This window comes from Onychomys torridus, chromosome 1, assembly GCF_903995425.1.
Source record: "Onychomys torridus chromosome 1, mOncTor1.1, whole genome shotgun sequence".
NCBI lineage: Eukaryota > Metazoa > Chordata > Mammalia > Rodentia > Cricetidae > Onychomys > Onychomys torridus.
In genome coordinates, this window is record NC_050443.1 from 85,461,633 (window position 1) to 85,483,987 (window position 22,355).

At 42.5% G+C, this 22,355-nt stretch overlaps 1 protein-coding gene and 1 pseudogene across 1 annotated transcript; both read left to right on the forward strand.

Moving 5' to 3' along the window:
• Positions 1-10,984: 10,984 nt before the first annotated feature.
• Positions 10,985-17,245, forward strand: LOC118589760 (splicing factor U2AF 35 kDa subunit-like). Its single transcript, XM_036197323.1, has 2 exons — positions 10,985-11,073; positions 14,799-17,245. Exons 1-2 carry the CDS (start codon positions 11,030-11,032, stop codon positions 15,463-15,465), a joined length of 711 nt encoding a protein of 236 aa, XP_036053216.1. The 5' UTR covers positions 10,985-11,029; the 3' UTR covers positions 15,466-17,245.
• Positions 17,246-17,546: 301 nt separating this feature from the next.
• On the forward strand, positions 17,547-20,490 carry LOC118573933 (annotated as a pseudogene).
• Positions 20,491-22,355: the final 1,865 nt, after the last annotated feature.

Genomic DNA, 22,355 nt, shown 5'->3' on the forward strand with positions numbered 1-22,355 from the left:
GCTATCCCACACAAGAAGTGAAGGTCCTTGGCTCCTCCACCCATTTTTTTTAATAATTGGCTTGAGGGCAGCTCTCAAGAACCTTTCATACCAGCAACTCAGCCTACACAGCCTAGGAGGAAGAATGAGTTTAAATAGCCAGGAGAAAACCCCACAATAAAAGCCAATGCTGAAGCCACAGTAGAGGTCTGTAAGCATGCCACAAAGGGATGAGGGCAAAGAGATACAGCTGGGAATGCTGGTGACTGGGGACCAAAGTCACATGACCATACAGTATTCTAGAGCTATACTCATACCCTTCAAGGCAGAATCTAGTCTCTCCCAGGTTCCTATCTCAAGACAGGGTTGGAGAGACTGAAGCATGAATCTGATCTCATGTCTGACACCATTGTAGCATGAATCTTAAATGGTCTTATTAATAATATCAAACCTGGAGCCAGGTATTGGGGTGAATGCTGGAAGATCAGAGAAGCAGGACAAGCCACAGCTTCTGCACCTTGCCAGTTCCTCAGCTGATCCTGTTTCCTCAGACTGGAAGCCTCTGAGTCCTTATCCAAATGGATCTCAGCTGAACTGCTTCTCGAAAGCCTGGAAGCTTAATCAGCCAAATGCTTCTAGTTTCTGGTCTTCATGCCTTAAATACCTTTCTGCTTTCTGCCATCACTCCCTGGAATTAAAGGCTCAGTTTCTAGGATTAAAGGTGTGTGTCACCATGCCTGGCTGTTTCCAATGTGGCCTTGAACTCACAGAGATCCAGATGGATTTCTGCCTCTGGAATGCTAGGATTAAAGGCATGTGTACCACTATTTTCTGGCCTCTATATCTAGTGGCTGTTCTGTTCTCTGACCCCAGATAAGTTTATTAGGGTGCACAATATTTTGGGAAACACAATACCACCACATACCACTACTTTGAAAAATGTTCCTACATGTCCATTCTGTGGCCCAGGCCCCCAAAACTCTCCCCAGGTTTTGCCTCTACCAGTCATTTTTTAAAATCTGCACTGTACCCCCTTGGAGTATTCTGAATGTCTATTATGTGATAGACAGTAAGCTAAGTTTTGAAGACACAGTGGGATGACAAACCTCATGCATTCATAGGTTCATATTCTGGAGAAATTTAAAAAATTAATATGCATAAGTGGTCTATGATTTCTGACATGTTTACATTCCTGCCAAATTATGTAGGACTTACACTACTTACCCAATGAATAAAGCTGACCAACTACCAGCCATGATTGTCACCATGACTTTGATTGTTCTGATAAAGTGATAATAGTTTTGTTATGAAAATTGCTCTTGAAATGAGCCAGCTGCCAGGCTGCTGATGGACCAAATGGATACCCCCATGCACCCCAGTCAACTTTTGTTGTGGTAAAACACTATTACATTTCTGCTTGTAACACTGGGATTCCTGTTTCAGTGTATCAGTTGAGCTCAAAAATCTCACTGAAACAAGATAAGCAATTTCCTACAAGGAATAGCATCAACACTGAGTAACATGATGGGATTTCTGGAATTGTAGAAAAGCTAATCAGTACCAAACACAAGACTAACCAATGAAGGGACACTAATCAAATCAAAAATGAAAAATCCCAGGCACAGGGCTCGGGACGTGGCTTAGATGGCAGGATGCTTACCCAGTATGCAGGTGTTCCAGCACTAGATTCCCAGCACTGCATAGATCAAGCACAATGGCACATGCCTGTAATGCCAGAACTGGGAAGCAGAGGCAGGAGGATTAGGAGTTGAATGTCATCCCTTGTATAACAGTGAGTTCAAAGATGGCTTGGGATGCCCAAATCTTAACTAACAAACACAGAAAAAGATTCCCAGGTTGGGAGGTGGGAGGAGCAGGCTGCACAGCTGATGGAGGCAAAGCAAAGGCATTCGTCATCTTGCTTCATAGATCTGTGACACGGTTAGGGCAGCAAAGAACAAGGTATGACCTCAGGCTCCACTTGGCTGTGACATCTCACATAGAGACGTGAAGCCTCTATTGGTACAGACTTCAACAACAGCTGCCTGGGGTCACATTAACTGGCATCACAGACATCAAGCCCCACCCCCTGGCCCCCATAGTAGAATCTGAGCACAAACCAGGCTACACATAGTAGTGGAATCCCTGGATACCTTCTGTACTCGAGATGCAGGCAAAACTCCTTCTGTAACTAGTGCAGTTCTGTTTTGAAAAACACTGTAAGGAGAGCAGCTGCAAAGGATGGAGGAGGGGGACTGTAGGGGACAGTGGGGTTAGGACTGTGAGGAGGTCACTGTGTATTATCTACTGATCACTCCCCCATGTCATAATACCCTCCCCCATGGATCCAGTTTAAATCAGATTTCTCTGTGTTGGTCTGGGACACTGACTTGTTCTGCCAGTGGAAGATGAGACAATACACATCACCAACCTCAGATGGGAGGTACTTTTGAGCTCCAACTTAGTGTAGCTGAAGAGTTTCTGTCCAGCTCCCGTCAAGCCCCTCCCCTTGCAGTCCCACAGCCCACTTATAAAATAAACACACAGACACTTATATTGTTTAAACTGTTTGGCCTAATGGCTCAGGCTTCTTACTATCTAGTTCCTATATCTCAAATTAACCCATATCTACTGGTCTATAAGTTGCCACATGGCTCATGGCTTACCAGTACCTTACATCTTGCTTTTCATGGTAGCAGCTGGCAGAGTCTCTCTGCCTCAGCCTTCCACCTCCCAGAATTTTTTTCCTCCTCCTTGTCCCGCCTACACTATCCTTCCTGCCTAGCTACTGGCCAAACAGCATTTTATTTATTAATCAATCATAGCAACATATATTTACAGCACACAGGACATTCCACAGCACTAGACTAGACAGTTATAATTTCCTTAGTTATAATAGAAGATAAGTTAGATATGAAACCTTAGACTAACAAATATAGGATAGATATCTTCTTTAATTCTACCAAATACAAATGGACTAGATATTATAAATAAACTAGATATTGTAACTGTAATTCTTGCTTGATAATTGTTTTGTTATATGTAATTTTACTATGCTAAAGTTAAAATCTTCTTTTTTACACACTTAATCAATAGCATATTGGATAGAAAATTTTAAGTTAAATGTAGCTTTTTTTTTCTTTCAGAAATTTGCATGCATATCCTTTTTGTATATAGTTTCAGGTAAGTTGTGTTATGGTTCCCGTTTCTTAGTGTTTAATTTGTGTGTGTGTGTGTGTGTGTGTGTGTGTGTGTGTGTGTGTGTGTGTGTAGAATGTAGGTTGATGTTGTTTGTCTTCCACTGTCACTCTCCCTCTTATCTTTTGAGACAGAGTCTCTCCTGACCTGGAGTTCACCAATCCCACTAGGCTCACTGGCATATTTTGAAGATGGAAAAAAATAATGATAAAATATACTGAGCTATATTGTCTAAAGAATAAGGACAATGTAATCAGTCCTTTTGTCCATGGGTCAAAAATAATTAGATGGTGATTTGGGACTTAGAAGATCAAATGCTGTAGTTCCTTGAAGGCCGGCAGTGACACAGGCAGGGGACTGTGTAAGAAAGTGTCACAAGAGCTATGTGGATTTTCCTCAAGGGTGTGTAGGGCCGCAAGAGGCATTTTTAGAACTGCATGATGTCAGAATGGCTACTTCCATGTAGAAACCCCTTTGTGGATGACTGTAGGAAATGACAATGAAACATATATACAGAGAAAATTTTGTTCAACTCAAGAGAACTGTAGAAGAATACCACAGCACAGGAACTGGGCAACAGTCCAGAGAACAGCCAGTTCTACCTGCAGCAGAGACCTGATTGAGCATATAGTACACTACCTAGCTAGCAAATGTGGGAAACAAGGAACATGTGAACTGGAAATCTAATGGCACTGGATGTTATTCATATTTTTTTTTTTTTTTTGGTCGGGGAGGTTCGAGACAGGGTTTCTCTGTGTAGTTTTGGTACCTGTCCTGGATCTTGCTCTGTAGACCAGCTCAGAGATCTGCCTGGTTCTGCCTCCCAAGTGCTGGGATTAAAGGTGTGCGCCCACCACCACCCAGCTATTCATAATTCTTAAGGATGACCACAGTAATATGTTTTGTGTCAGAGGCACATGTGGAACTATTCTAGGTGTTACAAAGCATGGTACTGGCTTCAACCAACAAACACTGGATAGAATTTGATGACTAAGTTTTGACATGTGACATGTGGACTTTATAGTATTATTATCTCTATTTTCAAATGTTTGACAAATTCCTAACAGAACAAAAATGTAAAAATGCTTTGATGGAGTTAAATGTTGATCTTTGGCTTCAACCTTAGGCATTCATTCATATTTAATAAGTCTTGGAGGAGGTCCAGAATCTCCATTTTTTTTTTTTCCGAGACAGAGTTTCTTTGTGTAGCCTTGGCTGTCCTGGAAAAGACTCTGTAGACCAGGCAGGCCTCAAAGTCAGAGATCCATCTGCCTCTGCCTCTGCCTATGCTTCCTGAGCTCAGGAATTAAAGTGTGTGCCACCACTGCCTGGCTCAGAATCTCCAATTTAAAAAAGGATATCAAATCTCAGATGAATCTGATACATCTGGCTTATGGAACACAATGAGTGATTAATCCGTACAAGGTATTATTAATCCCTACAAGTTAATCCCAGAGTGAGTGAGTTTGTGTGAATTTCCTGTGATCTTTTTCAGTACACAAGATGCTTTCCCCACCTTAAGACAATCATGTCTTTAGGACCTAATACAGATAACACCAGGATATGCTGGAGAAGACACATGTCATAGTTTCCAGGATAAAAGTAAATGCTTTGATGTTAAAATGATTGAACTTGTCTAGGAAATGCAATCATGCAAAGAGATTGCTATGTAATTAAATTGTAGACACCACAGCACAGCAGTTATGAGTAGAGCTATAAGTTCCACTTACATTGTGTGTCTCTGAAGTGGGTGGGGTGACACACTCCTGTAATCTCAGCACTTGGGAAGCAGAAACAGGGCAATTAGAAGTGCAAACCATTCTCCACTACATTGCAAATTCAAAGTCAGTCAGCTCTACACAAGATTCCTACTCAAAGCCACAATAACAAAAATGATTTTCATCTCAACATTGATTGTATAACCAATAATTCTCTATATCTTTATTTGCCATAGTAATCTTGTTGATCTTTATATCTTGAAGTTATCTGTTATGATTACTTAGAAAGTTCCTGGTGCAAAGAAAAAGGGTAATAGAACAGTGGATCAGAGCACTTACTGAGTAAACAATGGGGCCTGAGTTGAAATCCCCAATATCCATGTAAAAAAAGGCTGGGTTTGGCTACACATGGGAAGAACCCCACCATCAGGAAACAGAAAGGTAGATCCTGGGAACTCAGTGGCTAGCCAGCTCAGCCAAAACAGTGAACCTCAGGTTCAGTGAGAGACCCTGTCTTAAAGGAATAAGACAGAGGGTGATAAAAGACAGACAGACACCCTGCTCTAGCTTCTACATATCCACATATCCACACACTCACATGAATCTATCATGTATAAACAGAACACAACAGACACCAAAATTCTTTTTTAAAAATTAAAGTGACTAGTTCTAAAGAAGTATAAATTATTGTGTTTTTGTTTGTGTGTGTCAGGATCAGGGTGCTCCATGTTAAGATCTAATATTGCCACCATTAAGTGATCACTCCAGTTAAACAGTAAGGACTTTATGAGGTGGTCCAGCTATGAAGACACACTGAGAGTCTAATCAGTGCCTAGTGGATTTAATTGCTGAGGACAAGAGAGGGCACTTCTCTCACACAACTGAAATATACCAAGAACTGAACTCGAAGCTTAAAGTAAGATTAGTCCTTGCCCTTTAGAAACTACTATCCAGGAGAATTCTTGTACTACTATTCCCAATTCAGGGCATGCCTAGATGTTGGAAGTTGGGGCATAGAACCAAACCTGGGATTCAGATGACTCCTCCAATGACTAAGACTGAGGTGTAGATCTGGAAGTAGGAAGGCTGGGGAAGCAGTAGATACTGGAGAGTTCTGACATGGGTGCTTGGAAAGATCTATGAATGGACTATTAGGGTGATTCTGGTGAGAACTGAGGAAAGAAAAGAGAGCTGTTCAAAGATCCCTTTGACCGAAACCCCATGTGACAATGGACAGATTGTTGGCAGACACATGGAGGTAAAGAACATTCTCTTGATGTCTCTGATGGTAACAAAGGGTGAGTTGTTAGAGTTAAATTGTCCTTGCTACATGGTGTAAAAAAAAACATTGTGAACTGTGCTCATTTACAATGGTTTTGTGGAAGACAGAATGTGCAGACAGCAAAATGAGACATTTAGCTCCAGATAGTTCTAAGTAATGTGTTGAAGGTATGGCTCCTCCTGGTTAAAGTCTAGGAGAAAATTTAGAGATGATAGAAATCACTTGAAGACAATTTATTAAGCAGAGGGAAAACAGAACTTAAAGACTGGGAAATATCTTGCTTAAAATAATACTTTTCTTTATTCTTTGAAAATTTCATGCAACATATTTTGGTTATATTCATCCCCTGCACCATCTCCTTAAATCAAATAAAAAAATGATTATCTCTTCCCTTGGCATTTGGGTCACTGTTGTACACGGTGACTACCAGGCAGATAGTTACTGTAGATCATAGGGTTCACAGATGGGTGAGATGGGTGAAAACTTCTCCTCTGGTAGTATGCACAACACCGTCCAGAACTGTGAAGGATAGCCAATATGGATGAAGCTTAGATTTGAGAAATTCTTAGTCTTTCAACAGGGTAGAAAATGAGAAAGCATGTTGAGAACACAGTGGGTGTGGCTAATCAAGACATGAATAGGGAATTAATATAGGTGTGGACCACACCTGAGCAGCGACTTTAGCTGAAAAGGTGACAGCCTAAAACAGAAGGAAGACATGGGAAGGGATGATGGAAAGCCATCAGAGCTGTACTTAATGAGACAAGACCATAGTGTTAGCCTCATGGGAATGGGAAAGAATGACTCTGAAGAAGACAGAGATAACCAAGCCAAAGCTCAGTTTTCTTTTTCTTTTCTTCCTTCCTTTCCTTTCTTTTTTTTTTTTTTTTTTTTTTTTTTGTTTTGTTTTGTTTTTGGAGACAGGGTTTCTCTGTGTAGCTTTGCTCCATTACTGGAACTTACTCTGGTAGCCCAGGCTGGCCTTGAACTCACAGAGACCCCCTGCCTCTGCCTCCCGAGTGCTGGGATTAAAGGTGTGTACCACTACGCCTGGCTCAAACCTCAGTTTTCAAGATGGGGTCATAATCTTGCTTTTAGTAGGTCAGATGGCCTCCACTCAGAGAGACATGGGTATGGGGAACTGAAGAACCTGGGGAATGCAAGGCATGCTTGGCAGAACTAGGAAAAGTTTTCATGTGTCCAGGAGAGACCAATACCCTAGTGCTTCCCAAATATCAGACCTTGGCACAGTATGCCTGGAAGAAAGAACATCTAACCAAAATAGATTTTTTTTTTGTTTGTTTGTTTGGTTTTTTGAGACAGGGTTTCTCTGTGTAGCTTTGCACCTTTCCTGGAACTCGCTTTGGAGACCAGGTTGGCCTGAACTCAAAAAGATCTGCCTGCCTCTGCCTCCCAGTGCTGGGATTAAAGGCGTGCGCCACCACCACCCGGCTCAAAATGGATTCTTTATGAGTCTTAAGATCTCATCAAGTTTGCCTTGTTTGGACTCAGCTGAGATCTGACCCCTTTCTTCTCTGTCTCCTCCTTTGGGAATGGACATCCCTGTGCTACTCTAGGCTGTACTGTGCTCTGCTGTGCTATCCTAGCCTATCTAACTCTACCACTAAAATTTGGAAACCATATGTTGTTGATTTCATTAGTTTGCAACAGGAAGGCAGTGTACCTCAGAGTGAGTAACACCTTGAGTTCTACTTATCTCTGATTAAATGACATTTAGAAGACATTCTTCATTTTAAAATTTAGCACTAATGCTCAGATAGGTCTGCTGGGGAATGTCTTTCTGTATGCTGTGAATATATGTTGTCTCCATTTGTTAATAAACAAGCTGCTTTGGCCTATGGAAAGGCAGCTTAGAGGCAGGTGGGAAATCCAAGGAGAGAGACAGAAAAGAGAAAGGCAGAGTTTAGAGAGACACCAGCCTGCCAACCAAAGAGCAACATGTCAGCAGACCGGTAAAGCCACAGAACAGGTGGTAAAACAGATGAATAGAAATGGGTTATTTTAAGATATAAGGGCTAGCTAGCAAGAGGCCTGGCACAGACTATACAGTTTGTAAATAATATTAAGTGTATGAGTGATTATTTCATAAGCAGCTGCAGGACCACAAGGCCAGGCAGGACCTGAGAAAATTTTCTAGTACATAGGTTAAATCTTGGGAGCTTTTGGAATGTATTGAAAGTTTTCTGCAAGTGAAGAGAACATGAATTATAGGAGACTGGGAATGTAATACCACAGACTGAATATTTTTGTCTCCTCAAAATTTATATACCATCTGAGGTGGGGCAGGAGGCTGAAAGCAGCAATATTAGTGGTTCAAGCTTTGGTTATTGAGCAAGTTCAAGCCAGCCTGGGCCATGTGAGACCCTATCTCAAAACAAACAAACAAACAAACAGGTGTTAAAACAGTAACTCCAATGATAAAGGTGATTGTATCAGAGGGTGTAGCCTTTGAAGGTGATACGATTAGTTCTCTCAATACAAAATCATTTCCCCTCCCACAAAAGTCCTTCACTCCTTTCATCTATGAGATAGCCATTTTTGGACAGGGAAGCAATATTCACCAGATATCAAATCTGCTAGAACCCTGGTCTAGGGCTTCTCAGTGCCTAGAACTGTGGGGCATTGTGGTTTGTCATTAATAGACTGACCAGTCTGTGGTTTTCTGTTACAGCAGTCTGAACCAAGACCAATAAGCCAAGTCCTCCATGTACCCACTTCTCATATAAGACCAAACCCAAGTCACCTGATTATGTTTTCAAAAGTATATCAGGAGAAAATAATGGCCAAGTCTTCCCCCTATAGGTTGTACAGTGTTTAGTTACTGCTCTGTTGCTGTGAAAGGCACCATGAACAAGGCCACTTATAGAGGAAAGCAGTTAATTGGGGATTGCCTCCAGTTTCAGAGGGTGAATTCATGCCCATCATGGTGGGGACTGTGGAGGCAGGCAGGCATGGGGCTTCAGCAGTAGCTGACAACTTATATCTGAACCATAGCAGGAGACACCAAGCATGAGAATGGAGTGAGCTTTTGAAACCTCCTTCTCCAAGGCCATGCCTCATAATCCTTCCTAAACAGACCACTAACTGGGAGCCAAACATTCAAATACATGAGCCTATAGGGTCCATTCTCCTTCAAACCATCATGAATAGGTCACTATCTGCTCAAATGTATACAGTGATTAGGAAGGAGCTTTCACATTCAAAGGGGCCTAGACTTGATCTTGCACCTTTTAGACACTGTGAAAATAGCTAAGTCTTTGCCTCACTACAGTCTTCTGCATCTGTCCTAAAAGATCTAGACATGACACTCACATTATTTGGCTCTTGTGAAGCCTGAAAACTGGCCTTGGGCTCACAAGACTGCCTCTGTCTAGGGCTAAAGTCACCATAATAGTCCCCATTATATCCACCAGTCAGAGTGCTATCCAACTCAAGGCTACAGTTTACATCCATTCCTGCTTTTTATCCCTGTTGCAGGTATGATATTCTCCTGGCACTAATTTATTTTGAAATTTGCAAGGATTAAGAAACATTAACTTGGGCTGGAGAGATGGCTCAGTGGTTAAGAGCACAAATTGCTCTTCCAGAGGTCCTGAGTTCACATCCCAGCAACCACATGGTGACTCACAACCATCTGTAATAAGATCTGGTGCCCTCTTCTGGCCTGCAAGGACACATGCAGACAAAACACTGTATGTATAAATAAATAAATCTAAGAGGGAAAAAAAAAGAAGAAAAGAAAAAGAAAAAAAGAAACATTAACTCAAGCATACAGGAGGCCATTTTTAAGGTGCTGAGCCAGGTAAACAGAACACACAGCTGCCTCAACTCAAAGAAAACCATGAGTCCAAATGAATTAGAGCATCCTTCCGAAGAATGCACTCCCTGGGGGAAATCAGCGAAGTTTAAGAAGTGGTTTAAGGCCGGGTGGTGCCGCACGCCTTTAATCCCGGCACTCCGGAGGCAGAGCCAGGCGGATCTCTGTGAGTTCGAGGCCAGCCTGGTCTAAAGAGCAAGAGCTCCAGGACAGGCCCAAAACTAAACAATAAACAGAGAAACCCTGTCTCAAAAAAGAAAAATTTTTAAAAAAAGGTGGCTCAATACCACTTGACCAATCCGTCATGGTGAGACAACCTGTCAAAATCACACACCGAGAAGTGAAACTTCCGCGTTTGAAGGTCATTTTAGGGAACAGGAAATAAAAACACCTCATCTTCTTCTAGTAACCAGGTTAATTCCTGATAGCCTGTATGGAGACCTAAGCTTCCCACAACCCAGCAGCCTTCCCTCTTCCAAGGTTCATACTCGGGTGGAGGAGGCTCTATAGCCAGAGAAAGCAGGTAAAGTCATCAAACCAAGATGATCCCTCTACCTGGGTCTCAGCTGGAGATAACCGGATTAGCCTCAGCCTGGAAGTTGTTAACTTGAAGGTGGCCTGGTAACTGTGGGTATGCTATAGGTTAAATCCTTCCGGGAGGCCGAGTAGGGGTCCTTGTCTATAGCGGGAGGCCTGGAGCCTGAGGATCAACAAGAGGTGAAGGCGAGGTCCCAGAGCAGGAGCCGAGAAACCAGAGCCCTGAGCTCAGATGCCTGGAGCAGCCCACGCAGCTTGCAGCGCAAGGGAACCTCCAGGGCTACAGGAGTGTGCTGGCTTCAGGGCCGGAGGGCGGAGCCTCCGCTAGTTCATCCCTCCCCCTCAGAGGAGCGCCTCTCCCAATTGGACCGCATCGGCATGATGGGCGTGGACAGCGTTTTATTTTCCAGAGATAGCTTCAGAGGATATCAGAGTAGTTGGGGCTCTGGGTGCTGAGTTGCAGACGTCTGCTGAAAAATGGCTGAATACTTGGCTTCCATCTTTGGCACCGAGAAAGACAAGTGAGTAGGGGCGGCATACCGGGGCTTGGGCCGAGACGGCGAATGGCAACGGGTGGGAGGCCCTGGCGGCCTCGCGCGTCTGTGCGCCCCTGCTTAGTGGGTCAGGCCTTGGAACCTGGCTGGCGGCTCCGGCTGGGCCTTGAGCTACATAGGGCTCCGTACCAGGTTTCACGTGGGACTCTGCCCCACGCCGCAGTCCCACTGATGCCCTGACTTCTGCCGCCAGCGAGGTAAAACATTTCTGAGAACTTTGGGCTTTGAGTGTCCCGTCAGAAGTGCGGTGGTACGTACTGTCCTTGCTAAAAACTCAGTCTCTGGGGCTAATCACTGTGAGCGGTATGGGCCAAATAAACCTTCCTGCCTAAGGTTTGGGGGACCTAAATGAAGTTGGCATAGAATAAGAGAAAAAATAACTTTAATTCACATGTATTTGTATGAGCGAGGTAAACAGAACACACAGCTGCTTTAACTCTAAGAAGACCACGAGTCAAAATGAATTAGAGCATCCTTCCGAAGGATGCCACTCCCTGGGGGAAATCAGCGAAGTTTAAGAAGTGGTTTAAGGCCAGGTGGTGGTGGCGCACGCCTTTAATCCTGGCACTCGCGAAGTAGAGCCAGGCGCATCTCTGTGAGTTCGAAGCCAGTCTGGTCTACAGAGTGTGGCAGATACTTAGTTCCAGTGTACTAGCCGAAGTTTAGGCTGAAGGAAATGTCTTGAGACGCTTTGAGGAATAATTCCTACTTTGAAAAGCCGAAGATTAAATGTCTGGCTTACTCTGCTCTGAGTAAGTAGTCACCATCTTGGTGTTCCTGAATTTCGTATAAGTTTTATATAGATATCTGTGATGGAAAGCCTCTGTGTATTTGCAATAGATAACATTTTTGGTGCCAAAGCTCACTGTTGAAAATATTCTACTACCTAGGATGGAGGCTATCTGATCAGGCGCTTTTATATAGATAGTCTGCTGTGTTTGAAAGAGGGAATGTTTCTAAAAGTCTCATGCCCAAATCAGCAGTCACAGTAGAGACATTTTACTGGGTGTCAGGTCTAGTTCAGTTTTAGAGAATCAGATGGGATAAAATTTGAGTTCTCAGTAGTCATAGAGGAGAGCTGTATGGGTTGTGTTCAGGATGACAAAAATACAATAAAGGGACAGGAGAGATTTGGCTCAGTAGTTCAGAGTGTGAACTACCCTTGCAGAGGCCTGGAATTTGGTTTCCCAAATTCACTTAATGTAAACTCATGTCTAGAACCACCTGTAACTCCAGATTTGTGGAGATCTGTTGTCTCTGGCTACCACAGGCACCTACACTTAGGTATGCACATCCACCCCCACGTATACTTTTTGTTTTTTGAGACAGGGTTTGTTTTCATAGCCTTGGCTGTTCTGCAATTCTCTCTGTGAATTTGAGGACAGTCTGGTCTAGATAGCGGGTTTCAGGACAGCCAGAACTACATAGAGACTCTGTCTCATAAATAAGGATTTGCAAATTTGTTTGGTGCTGTGGAAGAGTGCATTTCCAAATTCTGAGGTCACAGAGAAGATGGCTTGGAATGTAGTCAAATGTGCATGCCAGTTCTGACATGAGAGGCTTCCATTCATAAATGCTAAAGGCTGGGACTTAAAGAACCAGGAGCATAGTAGTTCTGGCCCTGTGTTCATATCAGTGTCATGAAGGGGTGTCTCAATAAGCAATTCAGAGTTGCTTATTTTATTTATTTTTATTTTATTTTATGTTTTTGGTTTTTCGAGACAGGGTTTCTCTGTGTAGCTTTGTGCCTTTCCTGGAACTCACTTGGTAGCCCAGGCTGGCCTCAAACTCACAGAGATCCGCCTGCCTCTGCCTCCCAAGTGCTGGAATTAAAGGTGTGTGCCACCACCGCCTGGCACTTTTTTTTTTTAAGTTTTAGGTACTTACTTTATTTCAGCAGAAACAATCATTTGTAGCAGAAACATGGGGTGCCTGCCAACCTTTGTGTCTTTTAAGAAGTAAAATGTGGGTCTTTTCCAATTAAATATTTAGCTGTCATATAAGTTGTGACTTTTTTAAAGATTCAGCTTGTCTGGTAGAAATCACCCTTTTCCCTTGTACTTTCTACGAACCACCAAGACAGGGTTTCTCTGTGTAGGCCTGGCTGTCTTGGAACCCATTTTGTAGCCCAGGCTGGCCTCAAACTTAGAGATTTGCTTGCCTCTGCCTCCTGAGTGCAGGGATTAAAGGTGTACACCACCATCACCACCACCACCCAGCTTCCTTATAGTTTTATTTCAGTAATTCACATAATTTATTGACTGAAGCAAAAGTGTTTTGCAGGGAGTGCAGGATTGAGAAGTTTCATGTGGAACCCTTGTATATTTTCAGCCAGAGGTTTGTCCAACAACCTCTTTATTTTCAGTTGATTTTCTAAAGAGATATTGTCTAATCCAGTTAGATTGCATGAAGTAAGGAGGTCACTGGCAATCATTTTCCTTTCCTGATAAACTCAGACTTTACTGTATTTGTTCCTATCTCATAATAACTAGAGGATAACTGGTCTTCATGGTCCACCGGATTTCATTGAGATTAAGACCTTCAATCTGTACCTCAGGGTGAAGACCTAAGCATGTGGCTCTTGCTAAAGTATGTGTGAGACAGCATTCCTCCCTCTGCAGCTGGCAACTGAATAGGGAAGCTGCATCAGGTAACAGTTCATATCACAGATCTTACAGACCACCCAGCGCCTGAAGGATTTGGATGGTTGTGGTTCCATGGAATATCTCAGCACTGCTAAAGAGGCTCTGTGCTGCTGTGTGGTTTGCAAGGCAAGCTGGGTCTCCAAATAGTACCTCTGCAATGAAGTTTCCAAGAGATCAACTAGCTTCAGACCAATTTGGAAATTTCCTCTCTGAATATTAGTTTGGAGAGAACCTGGACTTTGTTTTCTGTTTTCTTTAGATAATGGTAGTGCTTAGGTATTGGTGGAATCTTAGATGGTTTTTAGTAAAAAATCCAGAGGCAGATATCAGGGTGAAAGCTGAAAGATTAGAGAAAGAGAGCAGCCAGCAACTTGTTATACCTCCATGAAATACTTACTCATCCTGAAGAGAGTGAGTTCCTGTTTCCTCACGCCTTCTATTACCTTTCTCTGCCCAGACATCACGACCTGGGATTAGAGGTGTGTGCCACCAGTGCCTGGCTCTGTTTCCAGTGTGGCCTTGAACTCAGTGATCCAGACAGATCTCTGCCTCCTGAGTGATAGGATTAAGGGTGTGTGCCACCAGTGCCTGACCTCTATTTCTAAACTAGTGGCTGGCTCTGTGCTCTGATCCTCAGGCAAGTTTATTAGTGTACACTATATTAGAGTACACTATATATCACCACACTTAGGCCTGTGAATAAGAATACACATCTCAGTTTTTGAAATAGTGCCTTGTTGGCATTGTCCTTATTTTATAGGTAACATCTAGGACTCAGAGAGTATAATACTCTTTAAAAAAGCAAAGAAAATATTAAAAGGAGAAGAGGTTTGAAGTAGCAGGAAGCAGGTTAAAATTAGAACACTTATGGAGGGAGCTGGAGTTACCACCTCTAACATACTGCCTGCAAGAGGAGACACAGTCACCAAGAACTGCCAAACTTCTGTGATTGGAAGACAAGTAGCTGGGAAATAGGATCATGTTAATGATGTTTCTGCCATATCTTCCCAGAAATAATCAGTTCTTATTACTCTTATTTCCTTACAGAGTCAACTGTTCATTTTATTTCAAAACTGGAGCATGTCGTCATGGAGATAAATGTTCTCGGTTGCACAATAAACCAACCTTTAGCCAGACCATTGCTCTCTTGAACATTTACCATAACCCTCAAAACTCTGCCCAGTCTGCTGATGGTTTACGCTGTGCTATGAGTGACATGGAGATGCAGGAGCACTATGATGAGTTCTTTGAGGAAGTCTTCACTGAGATGGAAGAAAAGTATGGACAGGTTGAAGAGATGAACACCTGTGACAACCTAGGAGACCACCTGGTGGGAAATGTATATGTCAAGTTTCGTCGTGAGGAGGATGCAGAGAAAGCTGTGAAGGACTTGAATAACCGCTGGTTTAATGGGCAGCCAATCCATTCAGAGCTGTCCCCAGTGACTGACTTCAGGGAAGCCTGCTGCCACCAGTATGAGATGGGAGAATGCACAAGAATGGGCTTCTGCAACTTCATGCATCTGAAGCCAATCTCAAGAGAGCTCAAACAGAAGCTGTCTCGGCGCCAGTGCAAGAAGCATAGATCCAGGTCCCGATCCCGGGAAAGGCATTCTCCATCCAGAGACATTAGGCATGGTGGCAGCAGGGGAGGTAGAGGACGAGAGCATGACAGGAGGCAGTCCAGATACCTCAAGAGAGATAGGAGATTCTGAGCCCAGCTGTTTATACCTTGTGTCTGCTAGACAGTGTTATAGTTGATTGACAAGCCAGTTCATATTGGAATTTAACAAACAACAACAACAACAACCAAAAATGATGAGTTTCTGACTAAAATTTGTAGTGAAAAAATAAGAAAAAACACCTTATCAAATACAGGGTTCAGGGTCTTCCTGTGAACTTTAGTCTGGTGTTTTGTTCTGGTGGAAGCTCTACCTCAGCCCCTGGCATCCACATACCCAAAGAGCCTGGGATGATTAGGTGGAACCCCCACCTGTCTCTCCCCAGACCCTGCCCCTTTCAAAAAGCCCACCAAGCTTCAGCCCATCCCTCCAGAAAGCCTGTGAAGGTTCAGCTTCCCCCCTCTGGGTACTACTCAATACCTGGTAGCCTTATTTGCCATGTGAGTCCTCTCTTGCCATCCCAAGGGTCACCTAGGAGTTTCTTGCTCTGTTTATTATACCTGGATTTATTAATTTAGTTTGATTGACTTATTACATCAGCAGCAGCAGAAAAACCAATGAACAGGGATTCAAAACTTATCACTTTTGTTGTCCTGTTAGGAAGCAAGTTGATCTTAATATAATGCTCTGAATTTCCAGAGAAGTCCTTGGCTGGCAAATTCACATCTCTGTATCTTCAGGATGAACTGTTTCAAGTGCAGTCATAGTTTAAAATGAAGTTCAGTTTCCCACAGGCTTTGCTGTTACTCTTGTCATTTCTGTCCAGTGACCTCTGTTCATATAATCTGATTTAATTCTACCAATCCCATCACCTGCTCCTGCTTCTGAGGCTGTTGGATATTAAATTCCAGGTTCGACAGGTTGAGTTGTCTTCGGATTGAGATTTGCCTTAAATGAAAAGTAAGACAGCAGAATTATAACCTCATTAGCTATCTGTCTTTCAGAAACTTGTGCCTAGAATGTCAGTGTGCTGTTATATTTTGAGAAGTGCTTATGTCTGTGGGTACTTTCTTTTCCCTTTTAGCCTAAAATCAAAATGTTCATCATATGAGTAATGTGAGCAAAGCTGCTCCCTACAGCTTTAGGCTAAAAAGAGAGGCTTGGTATCAGGAAATGAACTTGCAACCATGTGACCCAAGAGCTTTAAAGGTTTTCATGTACTTTCTAAATGGTCTAATGATCATTAGAGCCTATCTGGCTGGGAGAATGTGATGATTTTCACAAACAAGCTCCTTTAAGAAGAAAAATATTCACTTTTAGATTATATCCCCAAACTGAAATAATTGGCTTTGTGTGTGTCAGGAAGAATGCCTCTTTCTCAAGCTAGGTGTGGTGGTGGCTGATGCCTGTATTTCTAGCATTTGGGAGGCAGAGATGGAACATTTACCACTGAGTTAAAGTCAGCGTAGGCTAGAAAGTGAGACCCATCCTCAGAAACGAAACCAAACCAAAGATAGCTTTCTCTATATACATGAAATTTTCTACTAGTGTCTTATAGCTTTGTAAAGACAGAAATTCTTAATGGTTTAGATAAAATTATTTCATTGTGAGAATATAGGTTTTACTATTATAAAGACTTACAGGACTCAGTCATGTATGCTTGCAAGGGATTTTGTTGGCTGTGACTCATGCCTCTGTCAGGACAGAGAGTATTCTGTCCTTTCCACATAGGTTATCAAAAAGTGTGTGTGTGTGTGTGTGTACATGTGTTTAAAGGTGTCCACCAATATGAGCAGAAGAGGATGTCACACCATCTGATCTGAACTAGAATTACAGGTGTTGTCATCTATGCAATATGGTTGCTGGACCCAAATTCCAGTCCTCTGAAAGAGCAGCAAGAGCTCTTAACTGCTAACTCATCTCTCTGGGCCCCAAGAGGCTTCACTTCTGAAAGAAAATACTTTTGATAAATGAAAGATGAGTGGCCATAAATTAGAGATAAATTAAGGAAGGTTAGATGCTGATATTATCACATTAGACTTTGCTAGTGGACCCTAGTCTTCACGTCTAAGCTTTGAGTTAGAAGTTTCTCTAATGTCACTTTAAATCCTGTCTCATCTGAATTGGTCCTCATAAGGAGGAAGAAGCAATTATTACAGATATGACTGGTTATTTGTTTAACTGCTTTTTAATGTGGTGATAGGGAGTGATCTCAGGGCTTCCTACCTGCTACATAAATGCCCCACTAACTAAATTCTAAGATCCCAGCTTTTTTTTTCCTCTTAGCACCTTCCAGGACACTCAGGCACAAGATGCCTCAGTTTATGATCAAAGGGTGCGTATGGAGAAATAACAAGGATGCAACATTAATGAAATATGGGGAAAACCAGTGGTCTATGATCGCCTCATTGCTGCATAAGAAATCAGCAAAGCATTACAAACCCAGATATTATGAATGGCTGTAGCCAATTTTTTAAAAAAATTGAATGGTCTAGAGAAGAGAAGGAAAAACTCTTGTACTTGGCCAAGCTGATGCCAACACTGTGGAGGACCATCCCTCCAATCATTGGAGGAACAGCAGCCTGGTGCTTGGAACACTGAATTCCTCCTGGACAAATGTGCCCAAAGGGACAATGAAGAGGAAACCACAGATAACCCCCAAACTCAAACTTGAGAAAATAGATGCAAATCCAGAAACAAAACCAGCTTGGTCAAATCCAATTGATATAGATGAGGATGAACATGAGATGCTTTCTGAGGCACTTTGCCAATACTCAAAGAAAGAAGGCTGAGAGGAAAGCAAGTGAGAAACAGTTGAAAGAAGGCCTTGCTGCCCTCCAGAAAAGACCTGAGAGCTTTAAGCAAAAGGAAAAAAAAGAGTTGATTATAATGCCAAAATCCCATTTTCACAGAAGCCTGCTCTTGGTTTTTATGATACTTCTGAGGAGAATTACCAGGCCGTTGATGCAGATTTCAGGAAATGATGACAGCAGGATCTTGATGAAGAGTAATATCTAAATTAGAACGAAGAGACAGAAGAAAAGAGAAATAGGATTTAGAAAGGGAAAAAGAATCTGATTTGCCATCAGCTATTCTTCAAACTCTTGGTGTCTCTGTGTTTCCTAAAAAGAGAAACTAGTACTGCCTGCCCCTCAGATCTCAGATACAGAACTCTAGGAAGTTGTCAAGGTAGGCCAAGCCAGTGAAGTTACTCAGCAGACTGCAGAGGAGTCTGGAATAACAAACTCTACTTCCAGCACTATCCTATCTGAGTACAATTGTCATAAACAACAACATCGCTCTGAGAACACCACTGTCACTGGATTCCCAAGACAGGTTCTGCAGGATTCTCAGAACCTCATGGCCTTGACCAGTGTGGACACTCCACTGAAACATGGGCTTAATACCCCACTGCATGAGAATGTCTTCTCTGGTATGATCCCACAGTAGCAGGTTGTACAGACTCCACATATATAACATGCATCTTAAAAGGTCTTATTAATATAAGACAGAAAACAAAACCCAGGAGCCAAGTATTAGGGTGAATTCTGAAAGATCAGAGAAGCAGAATAAGCCACAGCTAACCTCACCTCAACAACTTCTCAGCCAATCCTGTTTCCTCAAACTGGAAGTCTCTGAGTCCTCATCCAAATCAATCTCAGCTGAACTGCTACTATAAGCTTAAGAGCCTCCAGTTCCTGGTCCTCACGCCTTATATACTTTTCAGCTTCCTGCTATCACTTTGTGGGATTAAAAGTATGTGTCTTTCCCAAGCAAGACATGAGATCTCAAGTGCTGGGATTAAAGGTGCGAGTCACCTTGCCTGGCTGTTTCCAGTGTGGCCTTGAACTCACAGAGATCCAGATAGATCTCTCCCTCTGGAATGCGAGGATTAAAGGTGTGTGCTATCACTGCCTAACCTCTATGTTTAATATAGTGGCTGTTCTGTTCTCTGACCCCAGGTAAGTTTATTGGGGTGCACAATATATCAACCACACACATAGGCTGCTTTCTCCCCCTATCAGTATTCCTCCAAATGGAGCTGAAGTGCTGGTTCCCCAAAATGGATCAAAACCCAAACCAGTCACTAATGCCAGCCTAGGTAGAACACCATTTAGACACTAGTTAAACATTAGTCCAGAGGATAGAATGGTAGACTATAGTGAGTCCTCTTACGTGAAGCACATGGAAAGAGAACCTTGTGAACATCTTCAGTTGGTGGGCCTCCCTGCTATGGTTCTACCAGAAAATGCTGAGAAGGAACTGGAAGAGCATGAGATAGATGATTCCTACATTGAAGATACTGCTGATATGGATGCTGGAAAGCAGGCCATACGAGAAGCTGAGCATGTAAAGGAAATGAAACAAATGCACAAAGCTGTTCAGAAGGATATGCCAAGAGCATGTGAAGTAAAGGAAACTGTTTTAAGACCTGTAAATGTAACCCACCTCTAAAAGATTTACAGAGAAGTGAAAAATTGATCAAGAAAGAATTGATTATGCTTCATTTTGACCTACGTCACCCCTATGAGCCATCTGGAAGTAAAAAGGGGAAAACTGTTGGATTGGTACCAACAAATTACATTACCTATCTTGAGCATAGCCCTTATGGGAAGTTCTCCAAAAAAAAAAAAAAAAGGCCCAGGATGTTCTCATGGAGAGATGGACATGGTAAAACAAGGAATGGACCTTGGAGAATTCTCCAGTGAAGCTTACAACCAGGTGTGGGAAGAATGCTACAGTCAAGTCCTGTATCTTCCTGTTCAGAGCTGCTAGACAAGGGCAAAAAGTTAGTTAGCAAAAAGGCCAGAATTGGATCACTTACTTAAAAAGAGACTTTAGATAAACAGGGGTCACATGACAACAGAAGCCAAGAGAGATGTAGAGATGGAAAAGAAGATGAACATTTTGCTTGGCAGTTACCACTCTCCTGCTATGGGGCTCATGAGTAAGTTGGATGACTTTTGGGATCAAATTGAACAGGCTCTCTTGGAACTTTGCACTTTTGAAGAACTCAAGAAACGTGAAGACTCTGCCATTCCTCAGAGGCTAGAATGTCCAAAAGAAGTCGTGCAGCAGCAACAGGAATGTAAGAAGGAGCTTCAGGTAAAGTTCTGAAGCACAGTTGATGCTAAGAAGAACTAAGAATGTTTTCTTAGCAGACCACTAGCTTCCACCAACTCAGAAGCTAAGAAACGCATCAGAGAACATCTGAAACCTATTGCTGAGATTTTCTCATTTTCTTTTAACCCATTTACCTGATGTCTCCATGATGTATTTGTCAAATGCATCGATTTATTTCTTTTGTTCTGTGACTATAAAAACTCATGTGACCACATCCTTCCAGGTCAACCTGAATATGTGTTCCCAGGCTGTCCTCATTCATGTTTGACTCAGAAAAGAACCACATCTTACTGCCATTGGAGTGAGCACTGTGCTTTAAGATGGCAACAGAGAACAATACTTATTCCCGATTATCAAATGGGGGGAAACATAGGTGCTTTTACTGGAGATGTACGTGCCAAGTCTGAAATCGGACAGCTGCAGATAGAGAAATTAGCATCTCTTTGCTGGCAGAAGATAAGTCAACACATATGGGCATGAGGCAGAATTGTAGAAGCAGGAGAGGAAGTGCAGCAGGAGAGAGCCAAGAGGCAATGCTGCTGCTTAGGAGGTGAGACCTGCTGAGCAGAATACAGGAGCAGAGGGTATTGCTTGGAGTCTGTGGAATCCCTAGGGCTTTAGGAAATTCTTTAGGAAGTCACATATAACTTATTTTCAAGTTGTGTGTGTTGACTTTCCTAGACACCATAAATACTCATTTTAGAATGTGTATTTGACTGTCCAAGGTGATTATAAAAGTCTCCAGAAGTTGTTATAAAAATGTAAAGGATCCCTGTAGGGCAATTCTGACATGAGAGTTATGAGGAGGTATGTTGTAGCAGTTGAATTTAAGTCTCTGGAGGTCCCCTATCCTGGATTTGAATCTCTTCTCTATAGCTTACTAATGGTGTGACCTTGGGCAGGTGACTGGAGCCTCAGAATTTTGATATTCTTGTCTATAAATTCAGGATAATAATAATATTAAAGATTTAAACTAGTAATAGTAATAATAATAATTAAAAGTACATTAACTGGGGACCAGATACATATCTCAGCAGTTAAGAGCACTTGCTGTTCTTGCAGAGAACTTGGGTTCAGTTTTTAGCATCCATATTGAGGCTCTCAACCATATGTAATTTCAGTCCCAGAGGATCTGATGACTTCTTTTAGCTTCCTGGAGTACTGAACACATATGGTCTACGGACATGCATACAGACAATACATTCATGCACATAAAGCAAAACCTAACCACATTAAGCACAGCATACCCCAGTGGAACACCCAGCAGTTGCTTGGTGAGCTTCGCCCATAAATGGATTCACAGGTCAGTCTGCAAAGACCACACAAGTCACAAATGCATGTTGTTGAGCCCTCCCATCTTCACATGCAGAAAACAAAGTCAGGGTCTACTGCATCCAGCAAGTCTGATAAAAGGACAAGATCAAAACTGCTCTTTCTGGCCATCTGAACCACTTTGTGACCAGGGTTCTCACCTAGGCCACCTGCAGTGGAAAAGTGATCAACAGCCAGGCTTGAGACTCACACAGGCCATCTGTGCTACTGACTACCTGTGTGAACTTGAGCATGCTACTTAAATGTCTTCTTCCCCCTCTTCCTGGCTTTGTTTCATTGTTTCAGACAGTATCTCTTGTAGCCCAGCCTAACTTCAAACTCATTATTTAGCCTAGGCTGGCCCTAAATTCCTAATTCATTTTCCTCCACCTCCACCTCCACCATGTGCTAGGATTGCAGGATACAAACTACTGCTACTTACACTTCCAAACTTAGTTTCCATAGGGAACAGTAAGGGTAATTAACATCTTTCCCAGTGAATTGTTATGAAGATTATATGAGCTAATTCATAGTGTTTTAAAAAGTGT

What these genes read in the sequence shown, in the direction of transcription:
- LOC118589760 (XM_036197323.1), top strand. Translation starts at nt 11,030, where the DNA reads ATGGCTGAATACTTGGCTTCCATCTTTGGCACCGAGAAAGACAA. An exon ending in TTTGGCACCGAGAAAGACAA is followed by an intron (nt 11,074 to 14,798) that starts GTGAGTAGGGGC and finishes ATTTCCTTACAG; the next exon opens with AGTCAACTGTTCATTTTATT.